This window comes from Apteryx rowi, unplaced genomic scaffold (genome assembly GCF_003343035.1).
Source record: "Apteryx rowi isolate R43461 unplaced genomic scaffold, aptRow1 scaffold_149, whole genome shotgun sequence".
NCBI lineage: Eukaryota > Metazoa > Chordata > Aves > Apterygiformes > Apterygidae > Apteryx > Apteryx rowi.
Genome location: NW_020447741.1, coordinates 784,983 through 803,214, shown reverse-complemented (window position 1 = coordinate 803,214; position 18,232 = coordinate 784,983). Strand labels below are relative to the sequence as shown.

General features: G+C 37.2%; 1 protein-coding gene across 1 annotated transcript in view; it reads right to left on the bottom strand.

The window, feature by feature from the left end:
- Positions 1-18,232, bottom strand: part of GREB1L (GREB1 like retinoic acid receptor coactivator) — a 65,903-nt gene that overhangs the window by 27,381 nt on the left and 20,290 nt on the right. Inside the window, exons 8-16 of the mRNA XM_026058590.1 lie at positions 17,514-17,651; positions 15,517-15,702; positions 10,325-10,651; positions 9,352-9,480; positions 8,617-8,751; positions 5,941-6,138; positions 3,908-4,088; positions 2,416-2,608; positions 1,153-1,286 (exon numbers count right to left, since the gene is read on the bottom strand). Coding sequence (XP_025914375.1) covers positions 1,153-1,286; positions 2,416-2,608; positions 3,908-4,088; positions 5,941-6,138; positions 8,617-8,751; positions 9,352-9,480; positions 10,325-10,651; positions 15,517-15,702; positions 17,514-17,651 — 1,621 coding nt within the window. The remainder of the gene's footprint in view (positions 1-1,152; positions 1,287-2,415; positions 2,609-3,907; positions 4,089-5,940; positions 6,139-8,616; positions 8,752-9,351; positions 9,481-10,324; positions 10,652-15,516; positions 15,703-17,513; positions 17,652-18,232) is intronic.

Genomic DNA, 18,232 nt, shown 5'->3' with positions numbered 1-18,232 from the left:
CAGACTGAATAGTCCAGTTTCTTGAAGACAGAGACTGCAACAAAAGACTTGGACCCAGAAGCTTATTCAAGCTCCAAGGTTCATCTCCCTTACCCTCTACTTCTAGTCTTATCCTAACCTCGTATTAGGGCAATATTTGCACACCCACTAATTCCCTTTCATCCTTTTCCCCATCCCTGGTTTTCCACTAGTATAAAAGAATAGAAAGAGAGCAATAGCAACCACCATCTCTTACATCGGACTTGGTCAAAAAGACGATGAGAAGCTTAAAGACTTGATCTATGAAGATGAACTCATCTTATTATTATTACATATTTATTACTTACATATTTGTACATAATAATAAATATACATGTCCTTAATTATTCATTTATGTAGCTAAATTGACACATTTGATAATGTATTTTATTCAATAAATACAGCTACATTTATAATTCTTAATTATATTGACCTAAATAAAACAGAAAAAACAGTACTGAAGACAGAGGATAGCCCTGTTTTATTAAACATGCAAATACAACGAGAACTATAGCTTGAACAATTATAAGGGATCTGTCCAGCTGATATGCAGAACAGATTAACACCACATTGCTGGAAACCATAGTATTGTCTTTGTTCCTATAAATGTGTCTTCAATTAGAGCTTGGATAGGTACTGTGAAACTAGTGTGTTCAGGAGGCTGCAGGGTACTAACGAGCCACAAAAAAAGTCAGGCTTTGAGCTGCAGGAACCAAAACACTCACCAGCTAAAGAAATAACAAAAATGAAGTTTTTGAAATGATGTCACTCACCTGGGGCCACCACTGACAACCCTGTTGGCAGTCTCAGCAGAGACACCGGAAGTGATGAGGTACGAAACCTGTGATGACTTCTTAATTTAGTGAGGACTGAGCCAAAAGGAAAGAATAGCATAGCTAAGCCTGGAGAGCCACTGAATGGGCCTAATCTATTCTATAAATAAATGAAGGATTTCCACTTCTTCAACAGCACTAAATTCATTACAAAAATAGAAATGGCACATACTTCACAGATCCCAAGATCAACAACAAATGTCATCATGTCTTCATTCCTCTATGACAGGGCTCATAATTTATAACTGTGTCCTTAAGATCCAAATTAAGCACAATCCCAAACTCCCATGTTACTATTTACCTTTCTAAAAGCGTATTGACCATTTTTTCAAAGGTTTCATCACATCTCAAAAGGGGACTTGTGACTCCCCATTGGAGGGATTTGCTGTATTCATTCAAGCCAAAGTACAGCTTATCTTCACTTGTTGTGTCGTCCTGTTCCATACAGAGATAACAAAAGCATAAAAAAAGCTAGAGCCAACTTTAATTTCTTTTGTCATTAAAAGGAAAAAAAAGTGGAAAGTATTTTCTAAAGTAATGCATCCTTTCTTTTTATTCATTCTCCATCAATGATGTTGTCTGTTTGTTTTAAGGAATATAATAAAATGTAAATTGTTTATTACTAACTTATTCTTTGACTATAGTTAGGAAAAGACAGGTGTAGCTCCTTGCAAAGTTTTGGAAACACCTCCTACCTTTAATTACAGGGGTTTTCCAGAATCATGCTAATTCATTTCTGACTCCCTATCTCTAGCTTTATCTACTGACAATTTTACCTCATTTCTCTCTATTTAAAACAGAACCTGAAAACACAAGGATTATTCATTTCCAAAATTACTCTTCATAGTCAGACTCTGCACATCTCTAATAACAAATAGAAACTAATTTTTTCTTTTCTGGAATGTAAATCTGCTGACAGAAATCAGGAAGACAGAATATTTGCTGCCTCAAATTTCATGAGGTGTCTGTTGGAAACATAGCATGGTCTCCAGTGTCTTTATATCTGAGCAGTGATCACTACAAATGCAATTAATCTCATAGAGAGTCTCTCCCCCCCCTTTTTTTTCCTTTTAATCAGAGGACCAAAAGTTGTTGATTTCTTACTTTTTGGAAACAAAAAGTTGTCTAGACCATTTTTTTCAGAAGGTCACCACAATGGCTTTTATTTACAATCAACCAAAAAGCAGTCTAACTTTGAATATTCATTCACTCCTCCATTTCCACTAGTTTGTTTGTTTGACTGTAGTCAAAAGTCAGACCACTTGAAAGTGAAAAGCAAGCTCAAGAGCTTTATGGCAAGTCCACGTAGCTTTATCTGGCCAGAACTTACAAAGTCACTTCTCATATTACTTCAGTGGACAAAGGAAAATGTGCCGTTCCTGGGCCTAAATGTCAATGCTACTTCTACCATCAACAGCCCACGGCTGTTTATCTGGAGCCCGAGAGAACAAATTCCAGCAGAGAAAGAGCTCCCTCCTAACATTTTTCTTTAATGTCTATCTGCTAGATTCTGTTAGGTGTGAAGTTTGCATTAAAATTCACAGCTTAACAATTAAACACTTACCATAGTGTCAAATTGTATCCAGTGTACCTCATTGCTAGAGCTGATCCTGGACTGCTGCGTTTGCAAGGCGTAAGGAAAAGAGCTGACCTGAAGAACAAGGAGGTTGAATGCTTCAAGGACCTCCCTGCAATTAATAACTCTATCAGCCAGCCCATGACTAGGCTCACCATGTGACAGGGAACTTGAAATGGCACTGCAGAAATAAGAATGCAAAGAATTGCCTTACTGACATCCTGAAATTCAACGGATTACTCTCTTCCTCCAGGAAAACGTCCAGATGACCAGGGAACAGAGAAACACAGCTCAAAAAAATCTTTGAAAGGGCAAAAGACGTCAAAACCATTTGAGTGTTCTCTGTGGGTAGACTCAGGTGCAAGGGGAAAGAAAACCAAATAATGGACCAAAATCCCCTGACAGTAAGAAGTTGAATTAGTGTGCCAGTTTAAAAGAGCATCAGATGGAGAAAACCTAAAATAAGCCAAAACCTGATGAAATCTCTCTCACTGAAAAACACTGTTCCATAGGGTTAGGTTACAAGTTTACAAAATTCACTGAATTCTTCAGCCAGAAACAATGTTTTTCTAAGAGCCTGGTGAACAYGATATTCTCCTGATGTCCTATTTCCAACTCCTGGAATTACCTTTGCCTCCAAGGTATAATTCCAAATTCAGTGCATAGTGAAGACAATGACACAAATTTGATGGGGAGAACAAGGTAGAAAGAATGTTGCTTTTACCTATTTTCAGCTTTCTTTCAAGGAGACTATTTTGTTTATTATAGCTCTGCTCACATGAGTCCCACAAGCTTACACACCGTATCTGAATTCCATTAAGATTTTTCTCTCCACTTTGCTTATGGAAAAAGAACAGAACAATTTGCTTTACTTACAGCTTTCTCTTTCCATTGTAAAGTTGTGATTTAGTGTGAAGAAATGTTTCTGTGCACGTGTGTGTATGTGTTATTCTGTTTAGATCAAACACTTGCGACATTCATGATACCTCAACAGAGCTACTGTTTTTTAAATCCTTTTCTCACAGTAGCTAGGGTGCTTTTCAGAAGATGAGAAGAGTTATGTGCTTGAAAGTCTTCTCATATTATGAGCAACACAATCATCAAGGATAAAGACATGAGCTGAAACATGACTGGCTTGTGAACAGGGGAGAGTTCTGGGTTGGAGTATTGGTTCAGAAAAAAAGGGCTGACGAGGAAAAAGACAAGAGGAGTAACAAAAGTTGCAAAATTCAGACCTTTTTCCTGGCTTCCAGTACTATAGCACTTACCCCTAAGAAAAATCTTGTTACGGGTTCAAAAATCTGAAGCTACTTCACCTACCTTCAACTGAAGCAGAATTAGCACAAAAAAGATGATTTCTGATTTCAGGGCCCCAAATTTATGAGGCATGCAGAAACGTCTGGCTATGATGGAAAGTCTTTTTAAACAACTAACAGAAAGATATTGTAATTGTTTTCCTTTGATAAATTGAAACAGCTACCTTGTTAAATCCACGTGGGCATTGTCATGAACCAGCACAAACAGTGTATACGGATTCTGCTTCACTCGTCTCATGAAAATTTCAAATTTTGTTTGAATCTCATTGTCTAGCCGAACCACGTATTTCTCAGCTCTCTGATATGCCGTTCCATTGTCTTCTAGGCCCAGGTCCACAAGGACACCTGTCAAAAAGAAAAATGCAACAAAATCCTTTTCCTCTGAGCACATCCAAAAAATGAAGTGCCAACTGTAGGTAGTTTGTCAACAACAGGATTCAGACAAATCCCTGAGACGCCCTAGTAAGAAGAGCATTATCAGAATGCATTTTCTCTCAAAATGGGGACTGAAATTTGCTTCTTGGCTTCTAGATCTCTTCCAAAAAGCACTCAAAGACTTCTCACATTGCCCAAAAGAAAAAAAGAAATTCAGACCTCCACAAAAATTTCCAGAGCAGAGCTGAGTTGGCTATGCTCCATGATACTAGGTCAAACCTCCCCACATTTAGCTAACATATTAATCCTGCTAGAATCAGAAAAAGTTACCCTGACCTTTCCTTTGCAAAAATCATAAATTTATATAAAACTGCCTCTCACTAATATCAATTTTTTTCATGCCCTACCTCAACATTAGTGTCCAAATGTCAATAAAATACAATTACACTCTTGCAGTCTTTGTAATGATAGATTGCCATCATGTTCATAAGACAGGCAAGATGTAACATATATGACTTTGAAAACCATTTGAATTAAAGAAGTAATAATAAGCCATTGTGAAATATGGGCCCACTAGGTATTTGCCAAGGTATTAATCATAGCTTATTTAAAAAGACAAAATAAATGTGAAACATGGTGAACAGTTCTCAGAAAACCTCTGTTTTAGTGTACAGCAGCAAATTAAGAAAATGTCTGAACAAAGAAGGACTAGAAGAAAAAAAAGTAATGTCATGTTAGGAAGGAAAGGAAACCCCCCGCTTCAAGTAATCTCTTGCATTCTTTTTGTTTTACTAATAAAATAGAATCAAGCAGAGAGAAAAAAGATGCAGAGACGGACCACAGAATTGAGCTATACCAGGGGATATCTGCACAACTGAAAAGTYTGGGACTGTTTAATTTAGACTAGAAAATAAGAGGGGAAAAAACAACAGCTATCTAAAACCACTCATAGAAACATCACACTAGAAGCTCTTATTCATCTTTTTCAAATACGAATGCAAGGGATTATTAGGTAAAACCAAAGAAAAAAAAATTCAGCTGATAGAACAAAAAAATTCAAAATATTCAGCTGTCCTAGGGGCTTCATTACTCCCAGATATCAGAGAGCAAGAGCTAAAAAGGACCGGACATTTATACAGATAGTCCATAGTTCTATTAGACTGGAATTTTCTCCAAGGACAAACTCTTATGCTTTTTAGGGCACATGTCAATCACTAAGAGTGGATAAAAACATTCATTCTCAATAGGGACATATTCCATTACCTGTCCACTAAAGCCTTCTTGTTCCTCTTGAAGCATTTGATACTAGCCACTGTCATACACAGAACATCAGACAAGAAAACTCATCTGCTGAACCAGTAGGGCAATTATTGTGTGCTTAAGCGCAAGTATTACCAAGTCATTTATCTATCTAATAAACACAGCTTCTTGCACACAGATCTGTGCTAATACATATGACAACGCATGCACAAACATGCACCTAGAACAAATGGTACTTACAATCCTAAGGAATAAAGGATCGGAAAAGCCATAATTGCTCATCTGCTTTCTCTCTTGGCAGCCAAATGTTCCTTTGGGTCATACACACCTCAGCTCTGCGCCAGTATGGCGATTCCTTTCACCACTCACATGGTACAGCATGGGCACAATATGTGAAAAGGAGTTACTTTGAATTTATGGATGATACCAACTAACGGAGCCAATCTAGGGCCTGCAGAATACGTGTTGGAGAAGCTTATTTTTCCATTCATACCAGGTAAGATTTAATATCAATCACATACTTTGCGATTTAATATTCTCTTTTCCCTCCTGTCCCTTTTACCTGATTGTCGAATTCGTTGAAGAGTTTGCTGCACCAGGACTTCTGAACGTGGAACTACAACGATGAAATCTACTTTGCTGAAGTGGCCAAGATCCAGGCTTTGATTGCCGCTGTCTGCTATAGCACAAACCTGGGACAAGAGCTTTCTGGCAACTGTAAGCTGTGGCTGGTAAATTTGGAAGGTATCAACATCCAAATCTAGAGCGTTTTGTTTGAAAAAGAAAACAAAACACAAGAAACATGTTTACTTTTCCCCCCGCCCCAATAAACATTGAACCTCCAAATAGTCTACCCTCTTTTATTCACTCACCAGAATAAATTCCAGCATTCTGGAGAGCTGGGTTCAGATCACAAATGTTGACTTTCCTTTATCAAAATGTGATTATGTATCARATATCCTCAAGTAAGCACTGCCCATTTTGTAAATTAAGTGTTTTAAGGATTTATAAGGATGCAACCCAAGCAAACCTCAGTGCCAAAACAGTGAAACGCAACCCATTAAATGGGTTCCTTCCTTTCTTTTTCCCTTCCCGCCTTCCAGGACAACCAGCCCCGGGTGCTGAGGTTGCTGTGCTCAGGGCACTATGGGCTAACAGCCACCACACCTATTAATCTGAGGAAACTGAGCCTGCATGATAACCCTGCCAAAAAGACTCTCACTCACAGGAGAGCAGGTCAGTTGGGAGAAGTCATTTGTAGACCAGCTCTACTCAGTTTTCCTGAGCATCATGCTAAATCAGCTTTGAGATACCATATGTCTATATACTGACTGATAATAACATACACTGCTAAAGGAAGATGAGCAATACACCTAGGCAAAACTCCCTCAATTATTTGGGGAGGGGTACTGTTTGTTTGTTTGGGGAGATTTTGATTTTTAACTGACTTTTAGTCCCAAATTTGTCTGAACTTAGTCAGTGCCAATATAAATACTAGTTGCAAAGAACTGAGAAACTGAAGTTTAGCCTTCTCTAAGCTTGTATCAGAGCATTCATATCTGTGCAAGAAAAAAGCATGTTCCTGCATTTCAGTATTTCCAGTAGGTACATTCTACACCCAATACTATGTTTCACTATCCCCTGAATATTTTAAGCTTCTAGATTATCAAATTTCATCTTATAATGCTATACCAGATAGGATCTTTAAAACAAATGTTTATGCCAGTTTTTCTACTACAGATTCAATTCTGATTAATAGACCGCTTGTCATAAAAATTTCTTAGGACAAATTTCTTAAAACAAAACAAAACAAAAAGCCCCCAGAACTATTGCAAAATTGATAAACAAGAACTGTACTTGCTTTTTAAAGTAATGTGCTACTTCATAAAGTTTTGTAATTTACGTGAAAATTGGAAGACATTTGGGGACAAAATCCAGTATGCCTATTCTATATGGACATATATGTGCGTTTGTGTGTGCGCATGTATCTCCTGCTTTGACCTGCCTCCATGTTCATTTCAGGAGATCTGCTTGGGGAGAAAGGTCCCATTCACTGCCTAGGAGACCCACCTCTCCTTTTTTTATTTCAGGCAGATCCCCAGTAGCTTCAATTATTGTACAGCCATATTTTAAAGACAAAACTAGCTCAGAGTAATTGTTTGAGAAAGCACGAAGGTTTAAAAAGCAGCAACTGAACATCATTACATAGTAACAGCAAAAAGTAACTGAATCAAAAGATTGTTCTCTCTTCAAACTAATTCTGTAAGGAAGCTCAAGACTTATCCTTCTGGAGGGTGCCAGAACAGTGTGCCTGGCAGTCTCTCTGATTGGATCTTCTGATCCATGTGGAGACTACAAATCATCCTGTTTTCATTCAGATTTAACACTGAGCTGATTAATTTGAGCCAACTAATGTGAGTCAAGAGCATACCTTTCTTTCACAGGGAAAACAAAGCTTTATTGGAGGTTGAATTTGCTTTGATACTAGACCTAAAAGAATCTCAGTGTTCACAGCAGCTCAGTGTTTCTTCTTTTATCATAACTGTCATATGAAAAGGAAAGTACAGTTAAAACTCTGAATAATCAAAGAATTCCAAAATGGGAGAAAGCTAATGAACATTTTCAGGCAGCCAATCCTAGTTCATCCTTTGCACCTAAGTATCTCATCACTTGTGCTGAATAATATACACCTCAAATAAGCAAATTATAGATTACATTTGCATTGCACTTTTAATCCAAGATCTTAAAACACTTTCCTTAAAACTTGAAGCCCCGGGGCACACTTGTGTTGTACAAATTTCTACCATTTTATACATTTGGAAAGTGAGGAATATCAAAAGTTAAGATATAGAAGGACCCCTGGGGAGATCAGGAGCCCAACATAGTTCCCTTTGCATTAAGCCCAAGATTATATTCCTTTTCTAGGTGTAAAAAGGTGAGATGAGTCCACACTGCCAATGTTATCCAGGAGCATCTTCTCTACTCTGGTTAGGGCAAAGCAGAAGATCAAGTACTTTAGTTTAGGAATTATAAAATATAGAGCAAAAATAGTTGCTGAAGGTTATTACACAGATTTTCTGTCCAAGAGACTGCTGCATTGCTATATTCAGCTGGCAGTATTAATATTTGAAGGCTGGCATACTGACTGCAGCTGTGCCTTAGACTCTTCTGAGGCACATGCATTTTGACATTTAACAAAATATTCACTTATTTCACATCTTGTGTGTAAAAATATTACCTGGTTCTTGTGTAGAAACCATGGCAATTGCCTCCTGAGATGACACACACTCACTAACATCTCCATTAAAAGGAATAATGACACTTTCTCCTCGCTGCTGTAGCATTTTCTCTAGCAACTTGTCCAAATCATCACCTAGTTAAGAATTAACAACAGCAAATTATGTGGAAGAACTTTAAGACAAATGATGTTGAACATGACATATATACATATTCTCACACAGCTGATGTCAAATCTGTGAAGGGGCAGGAGGCTAGAGATAAAGGGAAGAGAGTGAGCAAGAATGTTTCTCTTTTATTTAGAGATTTGCCAGTTGAATAAATTCCAAAAAAGAAACCGCAGCTGAATGATTTCAAATCTGTGCCTTTACAGCTAATTGTGATATCCGATGATCACTAAGAAACAAACATTCTAAAACAGCCTCTAAAAACAGTGCTAAAAATGCAAACAAGAAGACTCATGCACTTATGGGTGCCCTCCTGTCAGATTTAGCAGCACAAACAGTGTTAAAAATAGTTTGACACAGGGTGAATAACTCACACTGCAATGATGAAGGAGATGAGGAGCACTCCTTTACACTTTCTGAATGAAGAGAAAGAAATAAGGCCTCTCACTGGAGAGGGGAGAGGCGTATTTCCATGTGTGCTTTGACAGCAGAACAGAAGACACACGGACACTAAAGAAACAAGGCAGTCACTGCTTTTGTTAGAACTTCTGTTTCTCAGAATCACTCACCTAAAGATGTATTTTTGAAATGTGATGCTAGGAAACTAACTTTCCCTGTGATGAGCTCATAACTGATTTCTTTTAAGAATTCACTGGTCGTAAGCATGCTTTCCGCAAGTGCTCTAGACTGATATTGACCTGGAGAAGGACAGGAGAAAGATCAATCTTTAATACAGTACACTGTCAACACCACCTTTTCATTCTAGAAGTAAAGGCCACGCTCAACTTCAGTCATGGATCTCCATTGCCTTCACCCAAGAGATCAGGAGAGGAGTCTCAAGTCTATTTTGCTAGTGACAGAAGAACTAGTATATCAGTTTAGCACATCCTTTGCAAGCTGTTCTGCATAGGTTTGCACACTTGGGTGACAAATGATATGCAAAATAAATGTTTGTAAATATGAAAAAGTAATTATATTTAGTGTGAAAAAAAAAAACAAAATGGACATTGCTAATTTATCTGCCTACAAAGGAAAGATGACTAGTCACAAATTCACTTCCACCCAGACACATGCACGCACAAACATCACAGGCATTTGAAAATCAACATGGTATAAAGGATGTTCTGTTTTACAGTGGTCTACAGAAGATTTGTGGTCAATTCAGTATTGTCATGTGAAATAACACAGTTGTTACACAAAACAGAAAAAGATGGACACACTGTTTTGCTACTATCACTTTAAGATATATTCTAAGGCAGTCACACAGAGAATAAAGTTTCAGGCTCTCAAGGAGTCTCTCAAGGGGCCTAACTGAATGTGGCTGAAAACATGCAGTTATTTTCCTAAATCCTCATGGACATCACTACTCAAAGTCTTCATGGAGGAAGGGTAAACTGTGACATTGCAACATAACAGTATGAAGTGGAACAAAAAGAACTAAAGGGATTTAAAAATGGAAATTGAGAAGCTGGAACAACAACTTGAGAAAATGCATTCCACAAAACTGCATTTGTATTTAAAGTGTACTGTAAATATACTTACCTAGGACTACTACGCAGAATTCATTTCCTCTAATCTTTGATGCACAAATGGCAACTACGTAATCTGGTAGCTTTTGCTGATGTTTCATTTCATTGAGAGATCTCAAAGTTTCCGAGATGCCCTCTGCCAGGGAGTTCTGGGTAACAACCACGTGCACCAGGTCCCGGGACACACTCGCGATTAACCTAGCAAGCCAAGGGAGTTGACCTGGTGACACAGAGACACACTGTGCACTCATCTGCAAGGATCGCTCTCTCAGAGTGAACTCCTGCATAGCTTTCAACATGATCTGCTCAAATTCTTCCCTGAGGGGTATCTGGTCAGGACCTACATTAAAAACAAACACATAAAAGAATGGTATCTCATATCAAAATGTTATTGAACCAGCAATAATCACTTGTTTGTCTAGATCCAAGATGTTCTTTACAATTTAAAGTGTATTTTTGCATTTAAAAGCTGCACTCCCTCACACACAATGGATATCTACCCAAATGGCATATTCTTGCTCTTCTGTATCAGAAGCCTGCCTCTCCCTCTCTCTCTCTCTCTCTCTCTCTCTTTCTCTCTCCTTGCTTTCCTTCCTCCCTCTCTCCCCCTATTTTATTTCTTTTAAGAATCAAGGATTCCACCTTACTCCTAGGCTTTTCTACCCTCAATAACTGGTGAGAAGGGGTGGGAGAATATGTGCCTTTTGCCTAGAACAGCAATATTAATCACCAAGTCTCCACATGTCTTTAGAGAAAAAAGCCCAAGTGCTTATTCTCATACCCATGCAGTATGGCAAAGCCTGTCAACTGGTCTTCATTTTGTATTTACTCATCTTGTAATAGACTAACCATGGATGTAAATAAGGATGTTTAATTTCTTCTTTTACAGTTTAATTTACTAAATATTCAAACTTCTAACATTGAGAAGGATATGTCTATGCAACTCCAGATCTAAGTGACAGACACTTCCGTAAACTATATTGTGAATTTGAATTGGAAAATAGAAATATAAGCTTCATATCTTAGCATCAATTCCCCCAACTAAGCTTCAATTAACATTTTTCTTAGTAAGGTTTATCTCATTTTCATGCATACTCAGGAGCAAATGAAAAATATTCATGAATGCAAAGCATACTTTAAATTGCCAAGATCTCATGTCAGTGCCACAGGAGACAGACTCACACCTCAGCAGTTTGCTCTTCTATGACAAAAAGGGGGGGCTTAAACACCAGAGATATGTGAAATGCTTATTTGTTGTTTATGTTTTCTTTCAGGGCCAGAGAAAACAAGCAAAAGGGGTAGAAAAGAAAGGAAACAGAAAGGTTATGTGACAGGGCACATATAACCTATGTCACCATCCAGCTACCACAGGACACCAGGACACCTACAGATTCCTAATGCAAGGGTGTTTTCCCTCTTGATGCAAACTGAAAAGGTCTGATGAGTCTCATTTAACTCCGTATGGGCATAGCTCTCTCTTTACAATTCTCTTTCTGGGAAAAAAACTTTTCTCTTCCCTTCTAGTTTGCTTCACTGCCCCAGATGTCAAAGTATCACTCATTTTAGATCTTTGAAAATCTAGAAGCAGGAAAAAAAAATGTTAACTGATATAGAAATAAATCATCTTCTGCAAAAATAAATCTTATCCCCAACATGTCTAAAACAACAAAGATGTTATAAACATTCAGCAAGCTTTTGCTGAATGAGGGAAGTTACTTAAGAGAGAGACTCTAGACAAAGAGATCAGCACAAATCCAAGAGATGAAAATAACTGCACAAATGGAAAGACCCCCCCAAACCAAGAAAACTTACAAAGACTCAAAATGATGCTAAACTACCCTAATTCACTGTTAAAATTCTTCACGTAACTGTTCATATTATTCAGACTTCTGTGCGAGGACAACACAGAATTTCACTCAGATGATTGACAAGAAAAAATATTCTTAGAATAAAATTAGTTGTCAGAAATGCTCTTATATGGAAATATTTTGAGTTTAGCAAGGGATTTAGTATCACAGTTGACTCCTGGCAAACTTTCTCCAGAACAATTATTGAGGAAAAACAATGGAACTAAGATCAGATGTGATGGAAGACAAAATGATAGGTACTGGTTTTGATTGTGAATAATTTCATAAATACATATATACAGAAAACTGCCGAAGTAWAAGGAGAGGATTTGGAAGTTTCTCTGCAGGAATGAGTATGCAGAAGACTATTTTGATTTCAGAAAATGAAACTGCAGAAAGAATAATACCATGTAAAATCCTTATCTGCGAAAGATCTTAATGCAGATATACTTTCTAAAGCACCTATAATTTAAGCACAACATATTCAAATGCCATCCACTTCTGGGTAGACATACTTCACCAAAGAGCCCACAGAGAAGCAGTCCTCCAACCATCCAAGACTGAGGGAACTGCTGGAATAATTTCTTGCTTTGGGCATCTGAACATCATTTCCACAGAAGACAGAGGCTTGTTCCTGCCCTAAGTTTGGATGTGCATCCAGATATGGAAGCTACAAAACACCTCTGGGTGCCACTACACAAACATAATCAAAATGATTCAATTGCACCACAAGAGAGAAAGAAGAATGACTTTACAATTCTAGACAGGTAGTTAACAAAGGATCCAGAAATCTCCTCCACTTAAAAAAACAAAACACAGATCTTAGTGCTGCATATGATGAAATTGTGTTTGCAGAAACTGTGGTGCAATAATAAAAAGCACAAGAGTAGAAATGATAGAATATAAACCCATACTGCAAATATGGACATTCTGAGGTATAGAAAGAAGCTTGTGAAATCTTCACTATGAATGCTGCCAAAGATAACAGATGTGAAATCTACAAAAATACTGGAAACAGACTGCAAAAAAAMCCCACAAAAATCAAACACACTTCTTGATCTTTCTTAGTTATTCCTTTATCACAGTCAGAGGAATTTATGTATAGCAGCACCATAGCTCACAATCATAGCTTTAACTGTGTATAGTTTTCACAGAAGATGTAAGAAGAAAGCTTTAGAAGGGCATATACTTTGTTTGTTTTAATTTCTAATATCATTGTGAGAGTGCTCAACTGATTTCAAAAAACATAATAGCATACTCCTATGATTAATGATGTTGTCATACTCTTTCAGGAAAACTGAAAGGAATTCTCAGATATATCATTTTTCCAAAAAGGAGTACCTCCATAAATAATATTGTTATGATCTGGAATCACAGATAGTCTTATACAAAAATATTTTGTACAAGTAGTGAGACCTGTAAAAATTAGGCAGGATTTGGCACATGGCATTCTTCTGACTGCTTCTCAGATCTTTGCCTCTATCGTGCTCTTATTGCAATATATTCTGGCAAAAAAAATTATATCTTTTCAGTCTTACTTTCTAAAGAAAAAAAAAGAGGCTTATATGAACAAACTGTTAATTTATGTGCGCATTTGTCTCCATTCCTCCCTGTCAAAAACTTTTGAACCTGGCTGTCCTCCAATCATCTTTAATCTGCTTTGATTTTACAACATGGGGTAAAGGCTACAGTTCAGTGTGGCTGTCACGATTCCAACAGTTTTGAGTGTGCAGCAGGATTAAAACCACTGACATGTTTTGATCCCAATGCTCTTCAGAATGTTTTTGTTTTTCTTTTCTTTTCATTAGGCTCTTTTGTCTTGCAGTGCTGGTGCCCATCTCCACACAAGGCCAAATGGAAAAACGTTCAATTTTGCACAGTTAAGAACAAAAGCCAAGTCAAACACCTACTAATAAGAGAACTTCTTTATGCTGAAGACATGGTGCTTACTAGACACAGTGAAGATGAATTCCAGAAATCTTGCGTAAGGCATGCATTAGCTTGCAGCAAGTATGGACTAAACATCCATCTAAGGTCAGACTCATCAACGATTAAGAATGCAGTTCCCTGACTGCTCCAGAAGTCTCAATAAATATATATTATGTATATAAATTGGAAATGCTGTATTGGCTGGCTACATGCTTCTTTGAAGGAAATTTGTAAGCTGCCTCCGTCAATCCAGAATCAGTCCAGAACTGTATGGTTTTAACATGCACACTCTACAAACTTTCCAATGAAGAGAAAAACCTCAAATAAATTTAAGCCTACTGAGAGAAGGGCAACAAAAAACCATTCAGCCTGTAAAGAGAAACCCTTTGTCAGTTCCAGCCTGGCATCCAGCGAAGGCTATTTCCCAGCACAGAATGGTAAATAAAGCAGACAGGTCACTTAGAGAGTGTTACAACACAAGACATAACCTACTTCTCATCTATAACAGCATTGCATCAGCAGAGAACAGCAAAGCGTAAGAACACATGGTTTAAACCTACACAGAGCACATTTACTCCCCAGATTATATACCACTATCACCAGTTGTATCTCTTTTGAAATGTGTGCACATTTGATGCTATTTTTGTATTACAGAGGTCTTAGCAGAAGCCCAGTTTATCCAGTACAGAAAAAACAGTGTGCTCTTCACAAAAGTCACCGCATGCTCCTCTATGATGAGCAGCACCTTTTCAAATACAGAGATTAAGACTGAGACTGCTGTGAGAGGCTTCCTGGAGCTAATCCTGCATTATTCTTTGGGATTCTAAAACCTCACTAGTATGACTGCTGTATTTTACTCTAAGGTAGGGAAAAATTTCTAGACCTGTAAAAAGAAAAAGAAAATGTTGTTTGCTGGTTTGCCTTCAAACTTGCAAAGAGTCCATTTCAAATACATTTACTAGAATGAGATATTCACTGAATAACTTGCCCTAGCCTGAATAACAGATGTGGTTTTCATGTAAACATTGCTGTCACCAAAACAATGATGACCACCACACATCTGCCAGCATTTGTCACGAAACTGAATAAAACAGACCAAGTGTCCTTAGAAAGGACTGTGATAACTGATGGTTTGATACCCTAAGCAAATGAGTTATTTGCATTGCAAAGGAGGACTGCATTTTCACAAAGGTGACCTGGTCAATCCCCATATGGAGAGCAGAGGCAAGATGAGTCTTTACATTCACTTCACTTCTATCTGATGTATAAAGTAGCAAAGTGACACACACTAGATGGAGCCACTTACCTCTTCCAGGCACAAAAATAGATAGCTATAAAACTGGCTCTGAAACAGAAATAAAGCGGGTGGGGAGGAAAAAAAAAATACAGTCACAAACAAAAACTGAAGCGCTTACAACAAACTGCTTACCTAGTTGGACAAGATACTGAATAGTTAGAAGTATCATATTCTCCACGCTTAACAGCTGACTGCTGGTCAAGCCCAGGAGATCCAAATCCTTGTTCTCCAGCTGCGGAATCTTGTAACAATTCACCAGCAAGGGACTTACAACAATATCACCAACATTTCCATAGAAGTAAGGTAAAGTGCCATAACCTTCAAAAAAATAAAATAAAATCAAAGACAAAACTAAAAATTCTTAAAATATGCTACTACATGAAATCTTACACAATGTAATATTCCCAAACTTCTATTTAATGTTACCTTGCAAAAGATACTGCATCAGTGACCATTCTTGACATTATCATTGCTTACAAAATAAATGAGATAGGCGAGTGCTCCTTGCTGTATATTACAACAAATGATCACAAAGATTTGCAAAAACTAATGATAATTGCATACCACCAGGAAAATAACTATTTTTATCCAAGGACAAACGAGAATGTTGTCTATTTGGGTCTTACCCTGACTTTTAAATACATGAGGATGACATTCTCCATAATATAGTGTACGAAAAACAAAAATCAATAGAAGCATATTACATTGATCTTAACATTACGAAAGCAACATAAGTCACATTAGAATTGATTCAGGCACTGTGTATTGCCATGATTGATTTCACCTTTTTGCTGCGTTTACATTCTGTTTTCATAAACAGGTTTAACAAACATCAACAACTAAACATGCTGTTCTGTAAAGTAAAGCAGATGAGAACGGGCTAACTCTTCTTTTCCTTGAGAATGTTTTCCTTCAAAAAAATTTCCACGTGGATTTCGCCAAACTCATTCATTTGGGTATATCTGGTTCTGTACTATTAATAGGACACTGTTTCTTGGGGACACTAACATTTAACCTAACTGACGACTTCACTGGCAACTCTCCAAGAGCCTAAGGGCTGCATTCAATTTGCACTTAAGCTGATGACTGTAGGCACCCTCATCTTTAATACAGAAGTGTAGCTCTGAGTATGATAGAGCACCATGGTAGAGCTTTAGAATATGCTTCCAGAAAACAAAAATAAATAAAACAAAGCAAAAAAGTGCAACCCTAACCTTGAGGTTCTTAATAGTGTAAATGGCCCTATGAATTCTCTTGGAAGTCTATGTATTAGGATTACCTGTGCAACTGAGGACTTTGAGAACTTTTCCACTTCTTAATGAATGATAAATTATTCCAGGGATTGTATAGATAGGCATGTTCTGTTACTACTCAAGCTACTTTGTACAGCCATCTGTACTATGCTGAATTGAAAAGGATTTAAAAGAGTCAAAAATCACTCCTCAAAATTGTGGCAGTAGTGGTCAACTCATGTTTGTTATATATTATTCCCAAATAGCTCAGTTTGAAAAGGATATTCATGTTACAAGTCTTATTTTTAAATTAAAAACAATGTCCTTCTAAGGGTTAACAATACACTTTATAGAGCTAAAGGATTTTAAAGGTCTGATATGTTATTTATCTTAGATGCTTACAATACAAATGGGACTATACAAAAAGCTAGTAGGATTCACTTCTGATTAGTCAGTTCAGAATCAGTTTTCTGGTTCTCATGCAGAATCTCTGGGCTTCAAGATCTGGACTATAAATGCTGCAGGAAATATTTGGTTGTTTTGTAAGTTGTTTACATTTGAAAGTTATTTTCATTTCATGGAAATATTTCTATTCTTGGATTTTACAAAAATCTTATTTGTACAAAACTTCAATTTGGCCAGAGGTTTTATATAAATTTGACCTAGTAAAGACCCATTTGAAAATCAGGTTCTATCAGAAATCGCCTAACTTCCTATTTTAAGTGTTGAGCAACTAAAGCAAACTACCCATGACAAACTGACTTCGTGTTGTACTGAAACAAGTGTGGTTGAATCACATGTCAGAATCAACAAAAAGAAACAAAAAAATCCCCTTTCTCCTAGAGAAGCATGCATTTGTTCAAAATGCAGCATTTCATTTTCCAGTGTAAGACTTACCTATCAGAATCACTGGTCTGACTCCCGAGTTATTCAGCAGGTTTTCAGGAACTATTACAGTCTCCCCTGCTGGGATGGGTTGAGGCTGTAAAATTCCAGTTAACATGGATTGAGGAACCGGGACTGACAAAAGAGGCTCTATAAAATAAAGAAAAGCTTCCATTATTAAAAGGCTCATACTGTGATTTGGCCGTATGAACAAATGAAAAAAAAATTACTGCAGATCACTAACTGTAATAAAATTCAAAAGGACTCTGCATTTCCTGCTATAGTTTTAAGTAATTTAAATTGAGAGCCTATATCCTCCTATAGCCCCACCCCTAAAATAAAACTTTTTTTGACTACTGTATTGTTGGTAGGAATTGGAGAGAAAAACACAGGTTTGAATATGCATCTTCTAACAAAGCCAAGTACTAAGCCAAAAGGCCACCTCTAAAACGGAGGCTACCTCTCAATGCTACCAGTCAATCAATATAAAGGAAGAGATCACTCTAACTTTTGACACAAAATATACATAGATTAGAAAGACAAACACAAGCCAAAATCTCAAAGCTGTCCTCTTGGCAACTGTGACGTTAGAAAGATAACAATTAAGCTTTATCCATAAAAGACAAACAGCAGTTTTCACAAGTAAAAGGAAACAAAGCTCAAGAATTTAGTAATCTATACAGGTTTTGGTGTAAGACTTGCTTCAAAAATTTCTCAGACTTCAATGGTTG